At 46.1% G+C, this 20,789-nt stretch overlaps 1 protein-coding gene across 1 annotated transcript; it reads right to left on the bottom strand.

Annotated features, from left to right (window-relative positions):
* Positions 1 to 1,882: 1,882 nt before the first annotated feature.
* Positions 1,883 to 20,413, bottom strand: LOC123084691 (uncharacterized). The gene is made up of 5 exons (XM_044506179.1): positions 19,616 to 20,413; positions 19,378 to 19,544; positions 16,921 to 17,049; positions 3,538 to 6,035; positions 1,883 to 2,478 (listed from the first exon to the last, which is right to left on the bottom strand). Exons 3-5 carry the CDS (start codon positions 16,998 to 17,000, stop codon positions 1,883 to 1,885), a joined length of 3,174 nt encoding a protein of 1,057 aa, XP_044362114.1. The 5' UTR covers positions 17,001 to 17,049; positions 19,378 to 19,544; positions 19,616 to 20,413.
* Positions 20,414 to 20,789: the final 376 nt, after the last annotated feature.

Genomic DNA, 20,789 nt, shown 5'->3' with positions numbered 1-20,789 from the left:
GAAGAAGCTGGCCATTTTCAGTTTTTCACTCAAATCATAATACATAAGTCGCATGTGTTACGTTCTGCAGATTTTGCATGACTGTCGGGATAGGGTGCAGATAGCACCCTCCAAACAGAACGCTCGCTCCAGAAGCTTTTCTATTTCCACTCCAATTTCTGGACCTTTACGACTGTAAACTTCATCTCTTCTCTTCACATTTGAATTTGACAAATATGAACAAAAGATGATTCAAAATTTCAAACTGTTTTCCACTCAGATAAATAAGTATACAAAAAAGACTGTTCTGGAGGCCCATGTGTTCTTTACAGTGCAGAAAGGGCTGAAAAGCAGAGCCTAGGATAAATCAGATACTACTACTAAAGAACTGACTGCAATTGCAACACCTGGCGAAGTTACAAGTTGGCCATGCCTTGCTTGAATGTTATATCATATCTGACTGAATATCTATATATGTATACAGTAGCAGATGCAAAGCTCAGTCGACTGAATAATACGACAATTGCATCCGTTCTTAAGAACCATGAATCCTGGGTAACTGTAGAAAGCACCTCAACCACTCTTGCCTCCTTTTCTTTTACCTTATAGCAATCTGACCCCATCATCTAGAATACGATTTTGACTGAAATCTATCGTTCAGTCACATCCTTTTGACTGAAAAAAATATGATTTTGTTGCTCAATGATGTGATTTTTGCCATATTGCAGTTGACATGGTGCATACACATGAATATGCATGCAAGCGGATCGAGCCGCCTAGAGTGTCTTGATATCAATTTAAGGATCTGCTTGGAAACAGTGTAATTTTATACAACCGTATTCAACTTACAGGTGTATAAAATGCTCGGGATAAATGGTTGTCCTGGTAAGCAAGTAATACAATTTTTTAACCCATTTTGCAAGCTGCTTCGAAGCCTTAACCTGAAGAAAACTTCTCTGTTCTTTATACATCTCAGCGCCTCTCTGTTTTATAGTATAAATCTCATATCTCTCCAATGGTTTTCTTCTGAGTGTCCTGTTCATTTTAAAGAGAGTAGAAAGGCAGAGCAAAGTACACACAAAACTTGCATCATATAGTGAAATGGATCTTCACAAATAAAACCAGCAATGCTGGTAGGAGTACGGCTCACTTGTTGTCAAACACAACACCTTAATCAAATAAACACACATGCCACTTAAAGTCACAAGCTACACTTGATAATTTAACAAATATCTCATGCCAAACACCAGTATTACATAGGTTAACATACATCACCAACATAGTAGAATAGTGGACACACAAATATAGTGTGTTGGAACAACGAAAATAAACCTGATTCCACGGGAGACAAAGTGGCAATCGACAATATCCAGGGAAATTGAAGTTTTATTTGAAAAAAAAACCCTCTAAAGTCATATAGATGGCATGCAGGTGTATACGGAGGAACGGGTATTTATGTAGGTGGCATGTATGTTATGGATGGAGACTGCATGGACAAGGGGGGCGACGGACACACGGGTAGTTCACATTACTGTATGGATGTATGGTGGAATACTGTTAATAAGGTACTGTTGAGAAAAGTTCTCCGTGGTGTATGGCGGAACACTTAAGGTAGGCGTGGGAGGAATCGGACGTGGAGCTCCTTCAATACAGGCGTTGTGATGGTGATGTCGTTGTAGTGGAAATGCTGGAACAATGGCAACTCCTGGAGACGTATCTTTTGGAGCTGATAAGTATCATCTTGCGAACCAGAGTGGTTGATGTATGGTATAACACTGTTAACAAGGTAGTGTTTAGAAAGGTATTCTGTGGTGAATGCATGGTTGATGAACAGAGGATAAATATACAGAGTGAAATCACATACCAACTGATGGATTGATGTGTTGATGGAGACAGGGTTGATTCATCTGAGGTAGCTGCTCATCTCAGCACGCTTGTTGAAGGAGGCCAACTTCGGAGGAAGCTTGGGCTCGTAGTTGTCACGGTGCAACAGTGAACCCCACTGGAGCTTTCCCCACCAGCTCCTCTCACCGTTCACCTTCACCATCTTTGGTTGACCTTGTAGGCGCGGGAGGCGTCGAAGACTCCAGCACCCCCGGAGCTGGAGCTCCTTCCACACCGGCGCTGTAATGGTGACATCATTACTGTGGAAGTTTTGGAGCAATGGCAACTCCTGGAGACGTATCTTTTGTAGGCTTGGGAGTTGATAAGTATCATCTTTCATATCATTGCTGGTGAAAATTGTCTTCATATTGTAGCAAAACAAGATGGCAAGTATCTTGAGACATGGTAGTGTTGTTGCGTGTGTCACCATGTACTCTAATCTTGGGCAGTCCTCCAAGTGCAGGTGTGCTAGTAATTTGAAGTCCGCCTCATGTTGCGAGCAGAAGCTAACAAGACTTTTCATGTTATAGATATGCATATTCCGCAGATTTTCCGCAGAAGTCCAAAATCTGAAAACTCCTTTCATATTATGGCACCAACGAAGCTCACATTCTTCTAGCTCACCATTCAGGGTGGACACGGTCCGGGCCGGTCCGGTCCCTGACCGAGCCGCCGTTTGGACCGGCCGCCGGCGGTCCGGACCGGACCGGACCGAGCAGCCTGGCGGTCCTGATTTCTGGGCCCGGACCGACAGCGGGAAAGCTCGGGCCGGACCGAGAGGACTGGCAAGTGGAGATGTGGTAACCATGGCGGCGGCTGCAGGACGAGGAGGAGGTGGTCGTGAGCTTCTTCGCGGCGACCATGGACGCGGTGAGGCACGGGAGCGAGCCGTCGCGGCCACGAACGACATACCGGAGGCAGCAGCAACTCGATCTTCCGGGAGGCAGAAGCCCACGACCAGCCCTTTTTGTTGTTTTGCCTTAGAGATTTTTTAGCCGCATGCAAATATGGTAACACGTGCATGAGCCCATAAGTTTTTGTGGGCTAGCCTTCCGTGATTAGTGGATCAAGATTGACGTGGAGCTGTGTCCTATTCGTGCTCGTAGTGGACGCAGATGACGCGTCAATTTCATTAGTCGTGGGATGAGAATCAGATCTGAACCCATATTTCTCGTTCTTTCTGTATCTACTCCGTTGAATAAAAGGAAAGGGAAACGGTAGAAAACAACCCAACGGCAGCATGCCATGGGCGCATTATTATCGCTAGTAAAAGGAAACGCCAGCGAGGGGCAAGTCATGAATGGCGCCGCGATTATCGGATCGAACGCCGGCTCTCTTGTTCTTTCTATTCTCTGTTTGACTGAATACAAGGAAAAAAAGGCAGCACCTGATCTGGGTCTTCTTCTACCTTTTGCCCCTGTCCCTGTATCAATTGACTGATTGAGTACTTGATTCCGATGAACAGCGTGGTGGGACACGGCCAGGGCATCGCCGGTGGCCATGACGAAGAAGAATGGCCTGCACCTTCGGTCCGCTCGGGCGGACCGGGCAAAGACCGGACCGGACCGAGAAAATTTCGGGCTGAAATTTAGTAACCGGACCGAACAAATTCTTCAGCGGGCCAGGACCGAACGGGCCACGAGCGGGCCGAGAAGCCCGCTCGCTCCGTCCAGCCTGACTCACCATGACCGCTCAAGTCAGAAAAATATTCCATAGAAGTATCACATGTCACTGATATTGATGTGGTGACATTCAGAAGATCACATAAACCAATAGTTGGGTCTTTCATCCCTGTGATCTCTACATGGCGCTCGGTTCGGTGAAACGGGACTGTAACTGGCGACTCAATTCTGATTTCCTCTGCATAGCAACTGCTATATGCATCAACATATGTCGATTGATTCTGCACAAACAGCTGCAACTTGCTATCTAGCATGTCTTCTTCATCTTGTTGTTGTCTGCTATGTGAATTGCATGGTGCGACTCTAACATAGAATGATTGAAAAAACCATCCATCTTCCACTAAGTCCACGACAGAATCACGAAAGCTAAGGAAGAAACTGGGGTCACTAACACACACTTGGCAAATTTCATCAGAGTAATTACCATCTCCTTCTGTGCACTGATCCAAGTAAAACACATCTGGGAGTCGCTCTAGCTTATGCCACGGAAATCTCCTCAGAGAAGGAACACCCTGCAGGAGCAATCGCCTAAGCTGGGTGGAATTAATGATATCTACAGGAAACTCCATGATAGCTGTACAAGGCAAATCAATTTCCTCCAAAGCTCCAAGATCCTTGATCTCAATAGACTCAAGTTTTCTACATCCACGTAAAGACAAGCACCTTATGTGAGATGCGCCTATCAAAACGAAGGATACAAGGTTAGTTTGCCCTTCCAATTTGATTCCTTGGTCACTCGATATTGGTCCTGTAAGTGAAATCAATTCCTTGTTGTCAATGAGCTTGATCGAATGTAGCTTCAACATTTCTTCAAACATCTTTTGTGGGAAGTATTTTATTTGACTCCCACTAATCTCAAGGGTTGTTAAGGTGGATAACAGAGCCATGGAAGGAGGTAGCTCCACAAGGTTGGAGCAGCTGACAAGAATAAGCTCTTCGAGATTAGACACATCCTTGAAAAAATTGGGAGGAAAAGTAGTGATTAATGAATAGGACATGTCAAGGTATATCAAATTGCTCATTTGGCTGGCCATATCTTGTGTCAGATGAGAAAAAGGAGCTCCATTCATATCAAGAATTTCAAGTTGGTATAGAGTGGACAATGGTGATGATGAGCTTATATTTGTTGGTGAGTCTGTGGCACTTGTTGCGGATGAACTGGAAAGGCTTTTGAGATCATGGCAGCCTCTAAGTGCAAGTAGCCGAAGGTTCAGTAGGCAACCGATGGAAGAAGGGAGTGTTTTTGTTGGAGTATATGAGAGATCAAGAACACGAAGAAACGGAAGTTCGGACAAGAAATTGTCCAGCTTGGAAAGAATGGGCGATGTATGGCAGCCTCTTAGAATAAGTGCATGTGTCCCCTTTGTTTCCTCTGGGTTCAACCATTCCAGGCTTACATGCCATCCATGGTCACCAACGAATGAAATCCATTTCTTCTTGTTTTCCAAGAGTTCATCAACTGTGATGCCTTTTGCAACGAGGCCATGGTATGCTAAGAACTGTGCGCTGGTACTGGTGGCTTCATAAGCTTCATTTGCATGAGAAAATGGTAGCTGCAACAAAGAGTATTTCTCAAAAACTTCAAGGATGACCGTCCCAACTTGCTCCATATAGGCACACTTGCTTATGTAGGTCCCAATTTCTTCTTCTTCCTTGATGGTGAAACCAGGCAGGATACCTAGGGCGGTCCAGTGGTGAATGAGCTCATCCGAGGTAAAAATCCACGGTGAATATTGCGCAAATACTGTTATGGCATAGTGGAAGCAATTGAGGGCAATGTCAAACCAATCCTCATGTTCTTGATGAGTCTTGTTGAGTATGTCATAGGCTGAATGAAGCATTGAGTATATGATAAGTACCATTACAAAGTCATCTTCGTTAATGGAGATAAGTATATCATCTTTTGACTTGCTCTCGTTGTAGGCATCATGAGAAGTGGTTGAGATGAACCAACAAGAATCTGCCCAAGTGGGCGGTGGAAGCCCAACATCCAATGTGAAACTACCAAGCTCAATGGGCAACTGGAGGTTCTCGACCATTAGAAAATACTTCTCTGTTGACAACTGCTTGATGATCCGAGGAACAATTTTGTTCTTCACATAACTTTCCAATTCTCGAGAGGTATCCTGGTCAAAGTCGCCATAGGAGTAGTACAGTAGCTCTTCATTCCTTTCTTCGAGCCTGTTGTATTCTTGGTCGAGGAGCCCGAGCTCCTTTGCCGCAGCGACAGCAATCTTGTACTTGATGCTCGTGATGCCACCTCCTAGGGCTTCATCGGATGTGGGTGTCGGATTCAGATCCACTTTTATCATGTGTTTATACCCACCATACATACAGTTTCTCACAGAAAAGATGTGGTTCGTTATGGCCTGTGTAAATGATGCCTTGGGCCCCACACCTACGTTCCAGGTCAAGCCTTTACCCGCGGGGGATATGGCAAGAATGACTAAGGAGTTATAATATTCCACCGTGCCTTCGTATCCATACAGCCTGCCCACATGAGCAAATTAGTTACATGCTACTTACATAATCAAAGGACCAAAGCACGGTTATGTAATCTCAGACTTTATTAATAGAAATTATATTTAAAAAGACGGTTGACTAACTACAAGTACTGCAACGAAGGCAGATTATCACAAGACTGAGATCTACAACTGTTTTTTCTAGGGTATATATACAACTGTTCATGAGACGCAGTTTTTCTTAGCACAACGTCGTCTACAATAAAATAATTTATAGAATTTGTTATTATCATTTTATATTATCTCTAGAACCTAATGCTACACATGCCTATAAAATTAGGCAAAGCTTAAGAAATTTAATGAGAATAGTTGCGACTAACAGATAATATCTAATACAATAGAGACATTGATGTCAAAACTGTCGTATTATAACTAAGGTTTATAAAACTGTTGTATTTGTTGATGTCAAACACATCAAAAAAAATATTACCGTGGTTTCTAAAAAGCCCAGAGTATTTTTCTAAAACTCCAAAAAAAAACAAGCTGCCAAACATAGCCATATTGTGTAAACTGATATGAAAGCATGTCAGCATACATTAAGCAATACATGAGCTATATTCCATTTTCTTGAATTGTACGACTATGAAGTCATAGTCTTATTGGGGGTGACATTTGGAGGACATATTTTTCTTTATGGAGAAAAATAGTGCCTTGTACAAAACACAACGCCTATTGGTCCACAGAAGTAGAAACTAGCAAGCAATAAAGGAAGAGCTCTGCTGGGAGCAGACGTTTGGTCTATGGATGTATATACACCCTACATGAAAAAGATAGCAATTAAACAACAAGTCAAAAAAATTCTAAAAATATAAAATAAACTTTTTTTCAGGAAAAACATGAAATAAAGTTAACCTTCCATTCTACTCGTAAAAAATCCCACAAAAGAAAAACTCTGTTGACTTTTGGGTAAAAACAATTTGGTCAAAATAGTTTGAATAGTGACTTGTGTAGAGCAATATTTTTTGTATTTTTTTGCCCTGAAGTCAGCACTGTGTTTTTATTCACGAAAAATTTATATAGTTGTGCAAAAGAAATTCAAGTTTATTCAAAAACTTTGGAACTTTTTTGACTTATTTTAATTATTTTTCCCATAATTTTTGTATATACACTCAGGAACCAAGGGGCAATTCCCGAGCTCCGCTCATATAAGAAAGATACTCCCTCCGTTCGGGTGTACAGAGCATTTTAGCCGATGTGCAGTGACATATAGCAGAGGTAGCAGTACTTGCAGTGGAGTTTATGCCCTTGGGTCTGACAAAATCGAATTATCTGATTTCGATAAAACGCCCTACACATGAAGGGATTAAAATTAAGACAGGATGGGCCATGTTAAGAGCATCACTAGCCGACCCGTATATCCCACCGAACTATAAAATAATCACTAGTTTTTCAATTTCGGGCGGAAAAAGTAGCCCAGACAGACCCTTAAATATTTTTAAGGGGTGCGGTAAAAAATTCCTCCCGATCCGCAAAAACATAGTTTTCGCGTCCTCGTCTACGGTGCCTATAGCGAGAGAAAGCAGTTGGCGGGAGCCCAACTGCCATGAAAACTTCCGCGTGCGTTGTTCGCGCCGCCCCGGATGCCGACAGCCCGTCTGCGTCTGTCGTTCGCGCCGCCCCGGTCCCCCGGCCGCCGGCCTAGCTCTGGCTACCCCGACGACGGAGGAGCTAGCTAGCTCCTGGATTGGCCGCTTCATGCGCTTCGTATTTGGTCACCGACGGCTTCGTATTTGGCCGTTTCGTGTGTTGCCCGTCGGTTTCGCGGGAGCAAGTTAGCTGACCATGGACACGGGCTAGAGGAAGAAGAAGACGTGAGAAAAGAATATAAGCGAATATTCGATTTTACAGTTTAAGTTTGAGTGGTCTGTTCGGCCGCGGCTAAAACTAATCCTTAAAACGTGTTTTCCGCAAACAGTAAACGCATTTTACGAGTCCGCAATACACGGGGTCTGCAAGAGATGCTCTGAAATATAAGTACTCGCCTCCAATCCCATCTCTCAATGACGCTGGGTCCGTGCAGCTTGGGAGACTTTTATGCCTACAAGTCTTCATGGATGATGGGTGGGTTGGTTCTTCTTTCTACCCGTTGGATTTGCTCAGTAGGCATGGTCAGCGATAACGTTGTCTTCACCAACATCCCCTTCTTTTGAGCCTTTGTGAACAAGGTCATCAGCATGATCTGGCGATGCTCGTACGACTCCTTGTCTTGATTAGTGTCGTGTCCCCACCCAAATGCTTGCCACGATTGTCAATCATCACCATAGGTGACGATCCACTATTGCCGCGATTTAACGGAGTAAATTGCAAAAAAAACATCGATTTTGAAGGCTAGGGATGCAGTAACCACAATTCTACGAATTTGTGCTAAAAACACTAATTTTGAGTCTAACTTTGAGACCTAATTGGATTTGCGGTGCCCGTCTTTGGGTCCACAAATCCAGTTGGGTCACATGGGACACTATGACATAACCAAAATATATGAGTGGCTTGGGATTACAAAGACTTTGAACTTTTTAATTTGGCTCTCCTAGCTAAACTGGCGTGGCTCAATTTTACAAAGCCCATAATCACTCGGTACAAGAATTTTAAAGGTACTATATTTCCCTTCGTGCTCGATTTTGAATACGGAATTGGGTAATCATCCAAGCCAGATTTGAAGAGTAGTAGAAAGACGTGATGTACTCAACCAGGGATCAATATGGAGAATTGGTAACGAAGCTTGAACTCATATATGGTCAGACAATTGTATCCCAAGAGACGTCATGTTGCGCCCCTATGGATGTCGGGTAACCTATCCACCTTTTCTTGTCACTGTTCTTATTGACCATGCAGCCGCAAGATGGGACATGGAGCAACTATCGGAGGTGTGTTTACCAATTGATATTCCATCTATTGTTAATATCCCAATCTGTACAAGTGAGGTAGAAGATAGTTGGGCATGGCACTTTAAGAAAAGTCGCTGTTTTTTTTAGAAAAGGAGGAAGCACCCCCGGCCTCTGCATCTGGACGATGCATACGGCCACTATATTAATTATTAAGCACAAAAGACCTTATAAAGTAGTACATCAGTAAGCCTCAAGCCACCATCTAGGCAACATCTGTCGCTACTCCTACCCCTTGATGCAGTGGTGCCGAATGTCCGAGCCTAATACCAAACAGACATCGCACCAAATCCTAACATCTAATGCCGGATGTCCCATCCTAGCCACATACCGAGACTGGGTCACACGCCGGTCCGGCGCACTCACCGAGGCTGCCGCCGCCTTCTTCCACTGATCCATCTCCAGAGCAGGTACTGACGCACAGACCTTGCCAGGCCTGCCGTCGACGCCACCATGGCGCCAGACAGCTCGACCACCCTGCGCTCGTCCATCCAGCCTCATTCATCGTCGATATGCAGCTGCACCATGCCGCCACACCACTCGTCGTCAATGACGCGGTAGATACAACGCCGCACCACCTGGCAACCTCCACTCCATCGCCACTGCTGGAGCTACTCGGAGCCCACCATCCACAACATCTCTCCCCCGAACAGCAGTTCCTCCCAAGGCGGCGCCTCCATGGAGGATACGACGCGCAGGACGCCGCCGCCGCCCAATCCAGACTGAATTTTGGACTTTCGTCCAGGAGGGGTTCGGCGGTGGATGGGAGGGGGGGACCTCGGCTTCGCCTCCAGGAAGGTTAACGACGTCAAGTGACGTCGCCGATGCCGGGCCGAACACGCCGACCAAAGTTTCCTCTGGTCCCCTTCCTATGCCACCAAACCTCCGTGTACTCCGGATCCGGCAAGCTGCGATCCGAGACCCGCGAAGATGAAAGAGCCATGGGGCTCAACCCACCAGAAAGGAGGATCGAGAAGAACTCCTTGTAGATCTCCAGACGCCGAATCCAACGATCCGACGTGGCCAGCGATGATCATCACCACCCCGCGGCGGCCGACGGAATCCGGCGGCACCCACGACCACCGGTCAGGCCAACGCAGCCACCACCTCACGACACACAGGTCACCGCCGCCGCGCCGCGCACGACGCAGATGGGAGACCCGTCCGCCGCGCCGCCGTACCCGACGTTCGCCCGGCGTTCCTCTGGATCCCGCTGTCCCGCGCCAGCCAGGACAGAGAGGATGGGGAGAAGCCCCGCCGCCGTCCAGCCGGCCAGGCTTCGCCCGGCGGCGCTATGGACGGCGGCGAGGAGGGGGAGAGGAGGAGGAGACTCGAGGGGCGGCGGCTAGGATTGAGAAAAGTCGCTGCTACACTGTGAGATCAGCGTACAAGATGATGATCGCTGCAGTACAAGCGGGAAGCTTGGATCGATGGTTCTACTGGTTCATCCAATGTGGCCTCGTGGAAGCTATTATGCAAAACACCAGTACCAGACAAAATACGTATGTTCCTTCGGAGACTAGTGAGGCACGCATTTTGGAGACTAGTGAGGCACTCATTGCCAGCTGAGGACGCACCGGCTCATAGGAAAATGTCCACCACCAACACTTTTGCTCTTTGTGGCGCGTCTGACTCCTGGAGACACTCGTTGCTTGAGTGCAATAAGGCAAGGTGTGTTTGGGCACTTGTTAATGGTGAGTTGGCGGAGCACTTATGTGAGACAACTCAACCAAGTGCCAAGCAGTGGCTGTTTGTGATGATTGATTCATTATTACATGAGGCTTAGTTGTCAGTCACCTTATGGGCCATATGGTGGGAACGGAGAAAAGTGATACACAAAGAGGTTTATCAAAGCCCCTCGGCTACACACAAGTTCATTAAAAGGTTTATAGTAGAACTGGAGATGACAACAAAAATGAAGAAAACGGTGCCAACTGAGATTAGAAGAATAGTGGCAAGTCCGAGGGCGCCACCTCGGGGTTTGCAAAAATCCGTGGAGATGCAAGTGTGCCAAAGTCTAGGATCAAAGGAGCAGCATCACTACAGGAATATGATAATTTGCCGTCAGGGAGAGACTTCGCCGTCAGCATTCTGTCGTGGCAGACGACAAAGGCTTATTTTGTCATCATCTGCTGACCGCAAAGAGCCACTCTCGGCAAAAATGCAAAAACTGACGGAAAAGAATAACAGACAGCAAAGACAAGTTTGATGTATGTTTTGTGGAGGGCTGGCGGCAAAGGAGGTTTCTTTGCCATCTGTTTTATGGAGGCTGGCGGCAAAGTGTGGACACATGACAGGTTGACGGTAGCTAGACGAGACACTGGGTTTGCCATCTGCTTTCTGGTCCATTGACGGCAAAGATCTAGGTTTGTCGTCTATGTTCTTTTTTGGCAGACGACAAAGAAGAAACACATGCCATGGATCGATTCCACGGATCAATGACTTGGCACACACCCACCGCCATGACCCACACAGCCCCGAGCGCCACCCACGAGGTGCACATACCCACGCCCCACCCACGCACACAAACACCCACGCATCCACACCCACGCACCGGCGTGGGCGAGCTGGGCGGCAGCGGCGCGCAGGACATGGCAGGGCGGGTGGCAGGCGGGCAGGCCAAGGCGGGCGGGCGTGGCAGGGCGGGCGACCGGCAGGCAGGGAAGGGCAGCGTCATGCATGGCGGCGGCAGGCTGGGCAAGGCAGGACGGCGTCCATGGCGGCGGTGTCGGGTAGGGCCTCTTTCTCTCCCTCCGCACCTCCTCCCTCCGGTAGCCTCCTCCTTCTCTCCCTCCGCACCTCCTCCCTTCGACAGCGGCATGCGTGAGCGAGTAGGTCCTCCGACGAGGGTGGCGGCGGGCAGAGCAGAGCGGCCAACCCTATTTACCTTCCCCGTCTGGTGCCCCCTCTCTCCCTCCTGCACGAGCGAGCGAACAGAGACTCCAGCAGTGGCGTGGGCAAACAGTAGTACGACTCTAGCAGCGGCGCAGGCAAACAGCGGTACGGCCGGTCGGGCGAATCCAAGACACGCTGGCCGATGGACACGTTCGGGAATCGTTGCTAACAAACGTCTGTCGTACCGCGTAGAGCCGTAGACCGTCTCGCGTATGTTTTTTTAATAAAAAAAAGAACTTTTTGCCGTCTGGTGGTTGGGTCGAATGACAGCAAAGCTTCGTTTCTTTGTTGTCTGTTTTAGTTTGCGCTGATGGCAAACAACTGATGCCGTCCGTTAGGGCGTCTGCTCTGTTAGTCTACTTTTCTTTGCCGTCTGGCTTGTTCCGCTGACGGAAAATACAAAAACGTGATGGCAAAATTGTTGTCGTCAGCCTGATGAACAGCTGACAACAAAGTATCTCTGCCGTCTGTATTTCTATCTTTGCCGTCTGTACTTGCCTGATTCCCATAGTGCATCCACAGTGTGCCGAGATGATGTTCGACGATATTTGAGCAGCTCCTCCCTTGTTGCCTGGGGGATCATTACCGAAAAAGGCTTTCGCCCCGCTTTATATATAAAGCACGAGCCTGGGGGATCATTGATGTAGCTACGTTCAAGGCGACGGCATGCATGGAAGCATTGGCTCTTGCAGAAGAGTTGATGAGTTCATGATTCTTTCTAATCGCCTCAGACTACAAGCGGGTGGTGAACGACATTGAGCGAGGAACTAGTAGTACTTATGGTTGTGTCAATTGCGAGATAAAGCAGCGAGCTGGTTTCATTAATTGCAAGTTTACTTTTGAAGGTCGCGCATCAAGCACTGATGCAGATAGGTTAGCTAAGTTTTCAAACACTCTTGATTAGGAGCGACATCTTTGCTTGATCCATCCCCATGATACTTTTTTGTACCACTTCATGTGGACTATGATCAATAAAGCTTAGCTTTTCACTAGAAAAACGAGCCCAGTGTCGCTAGATAGTGATCTCTTAATGCCCGAAACACACACAGAATCCCTAAAAAATGAAACAAACACGGAATACTCTCTTTGTTCCAAAATAATTGAAATTATATGATTGTCCTAAGTTATACGTACTATTTTAAGTTCGATAAATCTATAGAAAAATCTGCTAAGATCTACAATATCAAATATATATGATATAAAACTATATTTTATAACGAATCAAATGAACCAAATTTTGTGTAGTTTTTCTCGAATACGAAGGGAACGTATCAATGCATTGATAGAAGGAGGCAGAGAGCATAGTTGAGCTTGCAACGCCACGTACACATCAAGGTGTGGAGGCAAACCAAGGAAGCAGAAAGGGATGCTCAGCCCCTAGTCTATAAACTTAATGAACATCAAAGATCAAACGCAATCCTTTTGGCCCCGGCATTGGCCCATGCGTGCGCTTCGTCCTGCATGGAGGCCACAAGATCAGAGATGGATGGCTGCTTCGCGTCAAAGATGCAAGCGTTCTGGTGCTTTCAAATCATCCAGGTGCAGAGCGGGACAATGGAAGCGAGGCCCTTGCGCAGGCTAGTAGGACAGGATGCCACCGTCGTGGCCCACCAATCAAAGAGAGGGGTGCTCTTGTCCGGCGGCACGATGGTGAAACGGGCACCAAGAAAACACTTGGTACCAAACTTGCCTGGAGAAAATGCAGCCCGCCAATAGATTGTGGATGGTTTCACCTTCTTGATCACATAGGACACATCACACAGGGTGGGGTAGCCCAAGGTTGGCTAGGTGCTCGGCCGGCCAGCATCTGTCTAGCCGCGCCGGCCATAAGAAAACCTCACACCCGTGGGAGCCCAACCTTTCCAAGTCAGCACCCAATGTTGGTCGGGGATTGATCCATGGAATATGGCGAGGTAGCAAGAATGTGCAAAGTAGATACCGCTCTGTGTCCAGCGCCAGCGGATGCAGTCCAGAGTGCATGAGATGTTGACCCAGCGGAGGCATTGACAGAGAGCGACATAATCGACCGTAGCCACCATGCCGAGAGTACCACGGATATCCTAGATCCATGAGCGCAAGTGAAGTCCATCGCACACTAGGGGATGATAGCGTCCTCGACATGACACCATGGTGAAGATGGAGGGAGCTACCTCACTAATGGAACGACCATCTAGCCAGTGGTCGAGCTAGAATTTGCAAGTTTTACCGTCGCCCATAGTTCAGGAGGTGGGGGCCCTGAAGATGTCCTGAGTGTCATTGTATGCCGGTAGGGTGAGGTGGTGCCATGGCCGGGATGGATTGGTCGCACACACCCACAGTCAACAAACACAAAGAGCAATCCCCATGCGTTGGAGGTCATGCACGCACAAGCCTCCATGCTCAAGCTGCCGACAAATCTTCGCCCAACTAACAAGTCAGTTGCAAGCCCTGGCCTTGCGATGCTTATGCCACAGAAAGTCCCTGATGATGCAGTCACCAGTTTAAGAATAGACGGCAAGAGGGCCATGGCGAACAGGATGTCGACGGGCATGGCAGACAAAACACGTTGCATGAGGGTGAGACGCTCCCCACAGGACAACGGTGAAGCTTGCCATGTCCCAAGGCGTTTTGCCAACCACTCGACAAGTGGCATCAATGCCGACACCGAAACCTTCCGCACCGAAAGTTGAATACCAAGCTAGGTGATCGGGTATGGGGCCAAAGGGAAGGACATCATGCTGGCAGCGTGCTCGCCCACCTGAGGTAAACAAATAGGGGTGGCAGAGCACTTCCTAGAGTTAGTGGCCATGCCCAAGGCCACTCCAAAGCTCAACAGGATCGCATGCACCGCTCTGAGACCGGACTCCGAGGGATGGCAGAAGATGACTACGTCATCAGCGAATAGGGAGAAGCTGGAGGCGACATGCCTCACATGAGCCTGTGCAGCATACCGCACCGGACAGCATGCTGCACCAGGGAATTCAGAGTTTTGATGGCGAGGAAGAAAAGCATGGTCTAGTGGGGGTCACCCTGTTGCAAACCACAAGTATGATCGAGGGGAGGGCCAACGTTGTCATTGATGAGCACTTGAGTGGAGGATGTGGACATGAAGATTGAGACCAAGAGTGCCATCGTTGGCCAAAACCGAAGTGCCGCATTGTCTTGAGGAGGAAGAGCCGGGACATAGAGTCAAAAGCGTGCGTGGTGTCGACTTTTAGGAGAATGCGTGGTGTCTTGCTGCTGTGGAACTCCTGAGCAGTTTGCTACACGAGCATGAAATTGTCATGCACCCATGACCGGCAATGAAAGCGCTTTGGTTGGACGATACGAGACGTCAAGGCATGACGCCAAGCGCAAGGACAAGATTTTTGCGAAGAGTTTCGCAATGATGTGGATCAGGCTTATGCGCCGCTAGTCTGCTAGGGTCGAAGCATCGGGTCACTTGGGGAGCACGATGATGAGAGCTTCATTAAGCTTAGGGAAGTGCCAGCCATTCATCTGGTAAAGCTGGCCAAGGGCCTCACGTATGCCACTCTTCACAATGCTCCATCATGCGCATAGGAATTCCGAGGTGACCCATCCGGCCTCGGGGCCTTCCGAGCTGGCATCCGCTTCACAGCCTCCCTGATTTCTGACTCAGAGAAGGGCGCGTCGACGTCCAAGGGATCGAAGGAAGGGGCCTTCCGAGACTTAACAAAGGAAGAAAATTTGGTGTTATATGCATATTTTTATATAAACTTGGTCAAACTTAACAAAGTTTAACTTAGATCAAAGCTAGAACTTCAATTATTTTGGAAGGAGGTAGTAATTGCCAATTACTATCATCGCGGTTAATTTAGGCAATGAACCACGTTAACTTAAACATGATATTGTTACCCTCTTCGTCACAGATCGGTTCCACCAGAACGTACAACCTATTTTTCATTAATGAAGGAGGTCAAAAATAGAAGCTTGGCCATGGCTTGAGCAGCAGTATAGTCGCCACGGGAGCATTGGGGGGTAGGTATGCACTATTGTCATTCTATTGGGACCCCTCGAAAGTCGCATACAGTCTTGCGGGGTGCAGGAGAAAGGCCCCCGCGGCCGGTTGACGCCGATTTTGACTTGACACTCAAATTTCTTCTACAAATGGGTAGATACAGAAGGTTGGCCACTCTAATCTCGTGAGGTTCATGGTTACTTCGGAGGGGTTGCGACGAAACCGCAACACTGCAAGATCGGCAAGGGGTGGCAATGGCTAGGGTTAGCACATGTAGGAGGGTGTACATAGAGGATAAGAGAGAGCAAGGATGTTGTTCGCTAACGGAGAAGAAATGCAAAATCAAACCGGTAAGTTCACTTCGCAGTGGCAATGAAGCAAGATGGCAAAGAAAGAACGGAAACAAACTGCAACAATAAAAAGAAAACAATCATGATTGGCATTGTTTGGGCTAATCCACTAGCGAAAACGGTTGCCCTATTTGCCACAACAGGCCGCAAATGCACTGTAGAATCAAATGGGATCTTATTCTGCCTTTCTCACGACTAGTGTGTTAGATCTAAGCTATTACAAACTATTTATGTTGAACTTTTTTGCTGGGAACATGAAAATGGGCAAAGAAACCCCAAGATATGATTCATGTGAATCTCAATCTATGGTAAAAGTGTTGGGAGTTCATTATGGTAAAATGTTATATATAAATTATTAGGCTTAATGTTGTTGTAAGAAAAAACAATATGATTATTTAATAAGATAATTCAATAATTGTGTGTGTCTCTTGAACTCTAGTCGGCTCTTCATTTTAAAAACAATAAACAACTGCTACAATTTTTTTTAAATAGGACTTTTCATGTGTTGGTGTGAGAATACAGGACGATCACGAAATATTTAATGGGAAAATAATTACGATCTGCACAGGACAAAAATGTGGTGGCCTATAATTTTAAACATGTTAGGTAACTGTAGAATTTGGTAATCAAACAATGTGAAAATACATGGTTTGATAATTTTATTTATATGAAGTGTTCAATGTTGTTCCGGTGACTAAAATCCACACATAAAAGAATGCACTTTATAGATTAAGAAAGGAATGGAAATTAGGAAGTTACAAATCGTACCAAAAATCTTTATCTGTGAGGGCATCCCGCCATTTTTTCCGGTCATGATCAGTCCAATATCTCCATGAGGATGATGCCATAACTTATGTTCACTACTATACCAAACTGTATAGTTTGGACAGAATAAACCTGCAAGAATTATACAAGCCATGTAAATTTATTACGAACAATTATCCTCCCCTGGTTGACAAGTCTTTTTTTTAAGGAGAAAACTTGCGGCCTTATTATTACCTAGGCAGCCTCTGCCACAATACATCATGAATACTTGTCATGAAAAAAAGTCACAAATAAAAAACAGGGGAATAGTAAACCAAGTCTTACACAATTTATTTGGGCTAGATTGTGTGCCACACAGTTCGTGGAACGTCTAGCAAAAGGCAAAGCACACGGAATTCATCCCGCGAGGTGAGAAGTCATTGACAAGTCGTTGCCTATTCATCACAGTTGCTAGTGATTTGGGTCAGACAGAAGGAAGGAGAAGAATGGCGCCTTCTATGGCTTTTTCTCGACCGCAGGTCCAAGGAAGGAAGAGTTTGAAACTGTGGTGGTATGAGAAAGAAGGAGAGATATAAGTGCAAGAGTATTTTCATTAGTTTGGATAGCGGGTGAAGAGGATGGAAAAAGAGTTATGCTTGGAGCATGAGGGGGTCCACCAGCGATGGTGTATTTTCTGTTAAATCTCATATGTTCATGTATCTTATAGCATCTCTAGCCGATTCCTTAAAATTTAGGCCCTTATATTTGAACTCTTTATATTTGCTTCACTCGAAAACGGTTCCTAGCCGAACCACTCAACGTAACTCCTTATTTTTTAAGACAAATAAGTCGTGACGGAGCACGATGCGACCGGCGTCAGTGCGACAGGTCGGATCCCCGGCGGTGCGACCAGCGTCAGCACGCCAGGTCGGGTCCGCGGGCTGGGTCACGGCCGTGTGTGTGCATGTGTGTGTAGTGTGTGTGTGCGCTCGGTCTGTTGGGCTGGGTCCTGCGCGTTGTGCGCGAGGCCGAGCGGATCGCTCAGGTGCAGCTGTGGTGTGTGAGCCAACTTATGCAGAGAAAATATTAAGCCGTATGTGCGGCTAGGCGTTCGAGTGCCGGAAAAGTTTCTGCTGTCTTCTGCTCTTTCTTGCTCCAGCTACGACCTACGAGAGAGAGAGAGAGAGAGAGAGAGAGAGAGAGAGAGAGAGAGAGAGAGAGAGAGAGAGAGAGAGAGAGAGAGAGAGAGAGAGAGAGAGAGAGAGAGAGAGAGAGAGAGAGAGAGAGAGAGAGAGAGAGAGAGAGAGAGAGAGAGAGAGAGAGAGAGAGAGAGAGAGAGAGCTAGTTAGAGCAGCCCAACACCAATCAATACTTTCTCCATGCCCTTATTGCTCTTCTATGTTCTCTTCTCTAGCTTGCACACTTGTTTTGTCCGTATCTCTTCAAATTTGGATACTATGCGTACTCTTCAATCTCATCTCAAGCAACCAGTGCACCAAAATCTAGTAGAACTCTAGCGATCAATATATCAATGTATTCTATATATCCACCCGCAAAAGGAAAAAGTGTATTCTATAATCTATATATCAATGTATTCTTCTTCCCAAAATAAGAAGTTGCAACCTTTCTACCTATAAATGAGCACAAATTTTAGTTGAACTGAAGAAGTACTGCACAAATATGCACTCACTTTGTCCATTTTCACAACTGAAAAGAAACCCATTCGGGATGTTCTATTGTCTTCGAGACCCAGCACAGCATCAGCCGCCAGCACTCATCACACTTGATCGGCAGAGGCACGCCGACGAGTTGTTGGGTGACAGCCAAGACTAGCTGACCAATAGACGAAGATGCGCCGGCAAGATGATGCAAGCGGCAAGAGAAGGAAGACGTATCGCGAGGCGGCGCAGTGAGCTCCGGGTGGCAGTAAGGTTTGTTTTACGACGAAATACGATGGCAAGGGGACAATCGGCGACCGAATTGAAGTGGGCGGAGGAGCAGCGGGTGCCACGGGGCGACTGCGGTGGAGCATGGAGGCAAGGACGGTTGCGAGGGAGTGGATGCAGTTGAGTGGGGGAGAGAGGCGGCCAGGGGTAGGGGGCGTGATTTTCATAATTGGCACTTGTCGAGTAAATATAAGCGGGCACCGACACGTGGAGTAATTTTGTACTCCTATAAAGGGGATAAGGGATCGGCTAGGCTCGGTTTAGCCCCATAAAACTAAACTTTTACTCGTTAACCATTTTTGCTCGGTCTGAACTGTTTTCTCTGGCACAAATGACAAAACGATTGACTACATGTTATTATGGTTTTATTTCATCGTAACCATAGGTAATTTTTTCTGGTACAAATAAATTTTATATTTTTGAAGACAGATGCACACCATTTTTTTTCAAGCAACACTGAAGTCATCAAGATATTTGTATGAAAAATGAAGCAGAAAAATATAATCCACAACTGTGCATCAAAATATGTATTTACCTCTCAGCTCTGGCCTTCCGAGAAGCTTTAGATTGTGAATAGCGCAAACATGATCTTAGATCACCAAGAAATAACTGTTAAGATGAAGGCTGCCAAATAAGTATTAATTCCCTTTGATTTGGCTGGACAGCTGCACATTAACTTCCTTGTATGGTCCTGTGATAACACTAGTAGTTGACAATATTTTTTGTTATATAGCCAAGAACTACATCAAAAAGAAATAACAGCGAAGAAGTACCTTGTGGTAGAATGTAGCACAATATGTCTGTAATATGAATGTCAAGAGATGATCGATCTGATCAACAAGATTTACTTGAAAAATCTCTGTGGTGGGAGAAGTAAATGATCTTGGGTGGTCTTTTTGGTGGATCTGGTAACTAGAAAAGCAAGCAAGTTACAAACATGAAACAACAAAGGGAGAAGCCAATGTTTCTTGTTTTATTTTATTTTTGTTTTTACTATTGATTAGTGGAAAAGGAAATTAAGTTTAGATATGACAAGAACACAACAACCAAGTCACAAAGCCAGATAAAAGAACAGCAGTGAAGTGAAACACAAACGGAATTTTTTTATTATTTATCACCAGAAAAGGGATTGTCTTGATGTCAAGAGCAACGGCAAAGTGGAGCTGAAGCATGCAATCTACTCTTTTTTGTATTGGTCACTAAAACAAAGGCTATTTTGTATATGTCAAAGGGCAGCCATCAACAGGTAAACACCGAGATATTTTTGTATTATTTTAATAGTGATGAATAGAAAAGGTATTAAAAGTTTAATATGCACATTTTGTTATTTATTTCATTGATCACAATGAACAAATACTGTTTTCTGTGTAGACAAGAATCAGTAGGGAAACAGACCCAAAAAAATTGTTTTTCTTTTTGTAATGATGACTAGAAAACTAGTAATCCTAAACAGGATGTGAAACCAGAAAAACGAGTGAAAACACCAACAAGAGTTGAAACTGAAGGGATGCTTCTCGCTATTAGAAAGACGCAGGGATTTGAAGAACAGTGTCAAACATTTTGGTGGCAGGAGAAATGAATGGCTAGGACGGGGGAGGGCGAGGCGTTTCAACGCCTGAACTCGTCACTTATATATACACAAGACTTAAACATTGGTTGGGGGAGAGATGTGATGCTTGGTTACAGCAGCAAGTGAGGAATACAGTTCTTTGACAGATAAAAGGTTGAAGGAACGAACCAAATCGTGAATGGCCAAAGAATAAAGTGGTAACCTGCCATGTGCACCAAGGACAAAAGGACAATATCTAAAGTCGAACTTGCATAATGTTTATGGTTTAGCCCTCAGCTCTATCATTCATGGTTGTTGTTGGGTTTAGTCCCACATCGGTTGTGGGGGGAGACATAACACGACTTATAAGGGCGGGGGTGTCCCCTCCTAACAGGCTA

Source organism: Triticum aestivum, chromosome 1B (genome assembly GCF_018294505.1).
Source record: "Triticum aestivum cultivar Chinese Spring chromosome 1B, IWGSC CS RefSeq v2.1, whole genome shotgun sequence".
In the NCBI taxonomy this organism is placed as follows: Eukaryota; Viridiplantae; Streptophyta; class Magnoliopsida; order Poales; family Poaceae; genus Triticum; species Triticum aestivum.
The sequence above is the reverse complement of the archived record's forward strand: the minus strand, read 5'-3'. Positions and strand labels throughout refer to the sequence as shown.

Excerpts from the sequence above, each read along its gene's own strand:
- LOC123084691 (XM_044506179.1), bottom strand. The coding sequence starts at position 17,000 with ATGGCATCATCCTCATGGAGATATTGGACTGATCATGACCGGAAAAAA. Across the intron at positions 6,036-16,920 it reads CTCACAGATAAAGATTTTTG|GCTGTATGGATACGAAGGCA; the intron begins GTACGATTTGTA and ends TCATGTGGGCAG. Across the intron at positions 2,479-3,537 it reads GAGCGGTCATGGTGAGTCAG|AAGAATGTGAGCTTCGTTGG; the intron begins GCTGGACGGAGC and ends ATGGTGAGCTAG.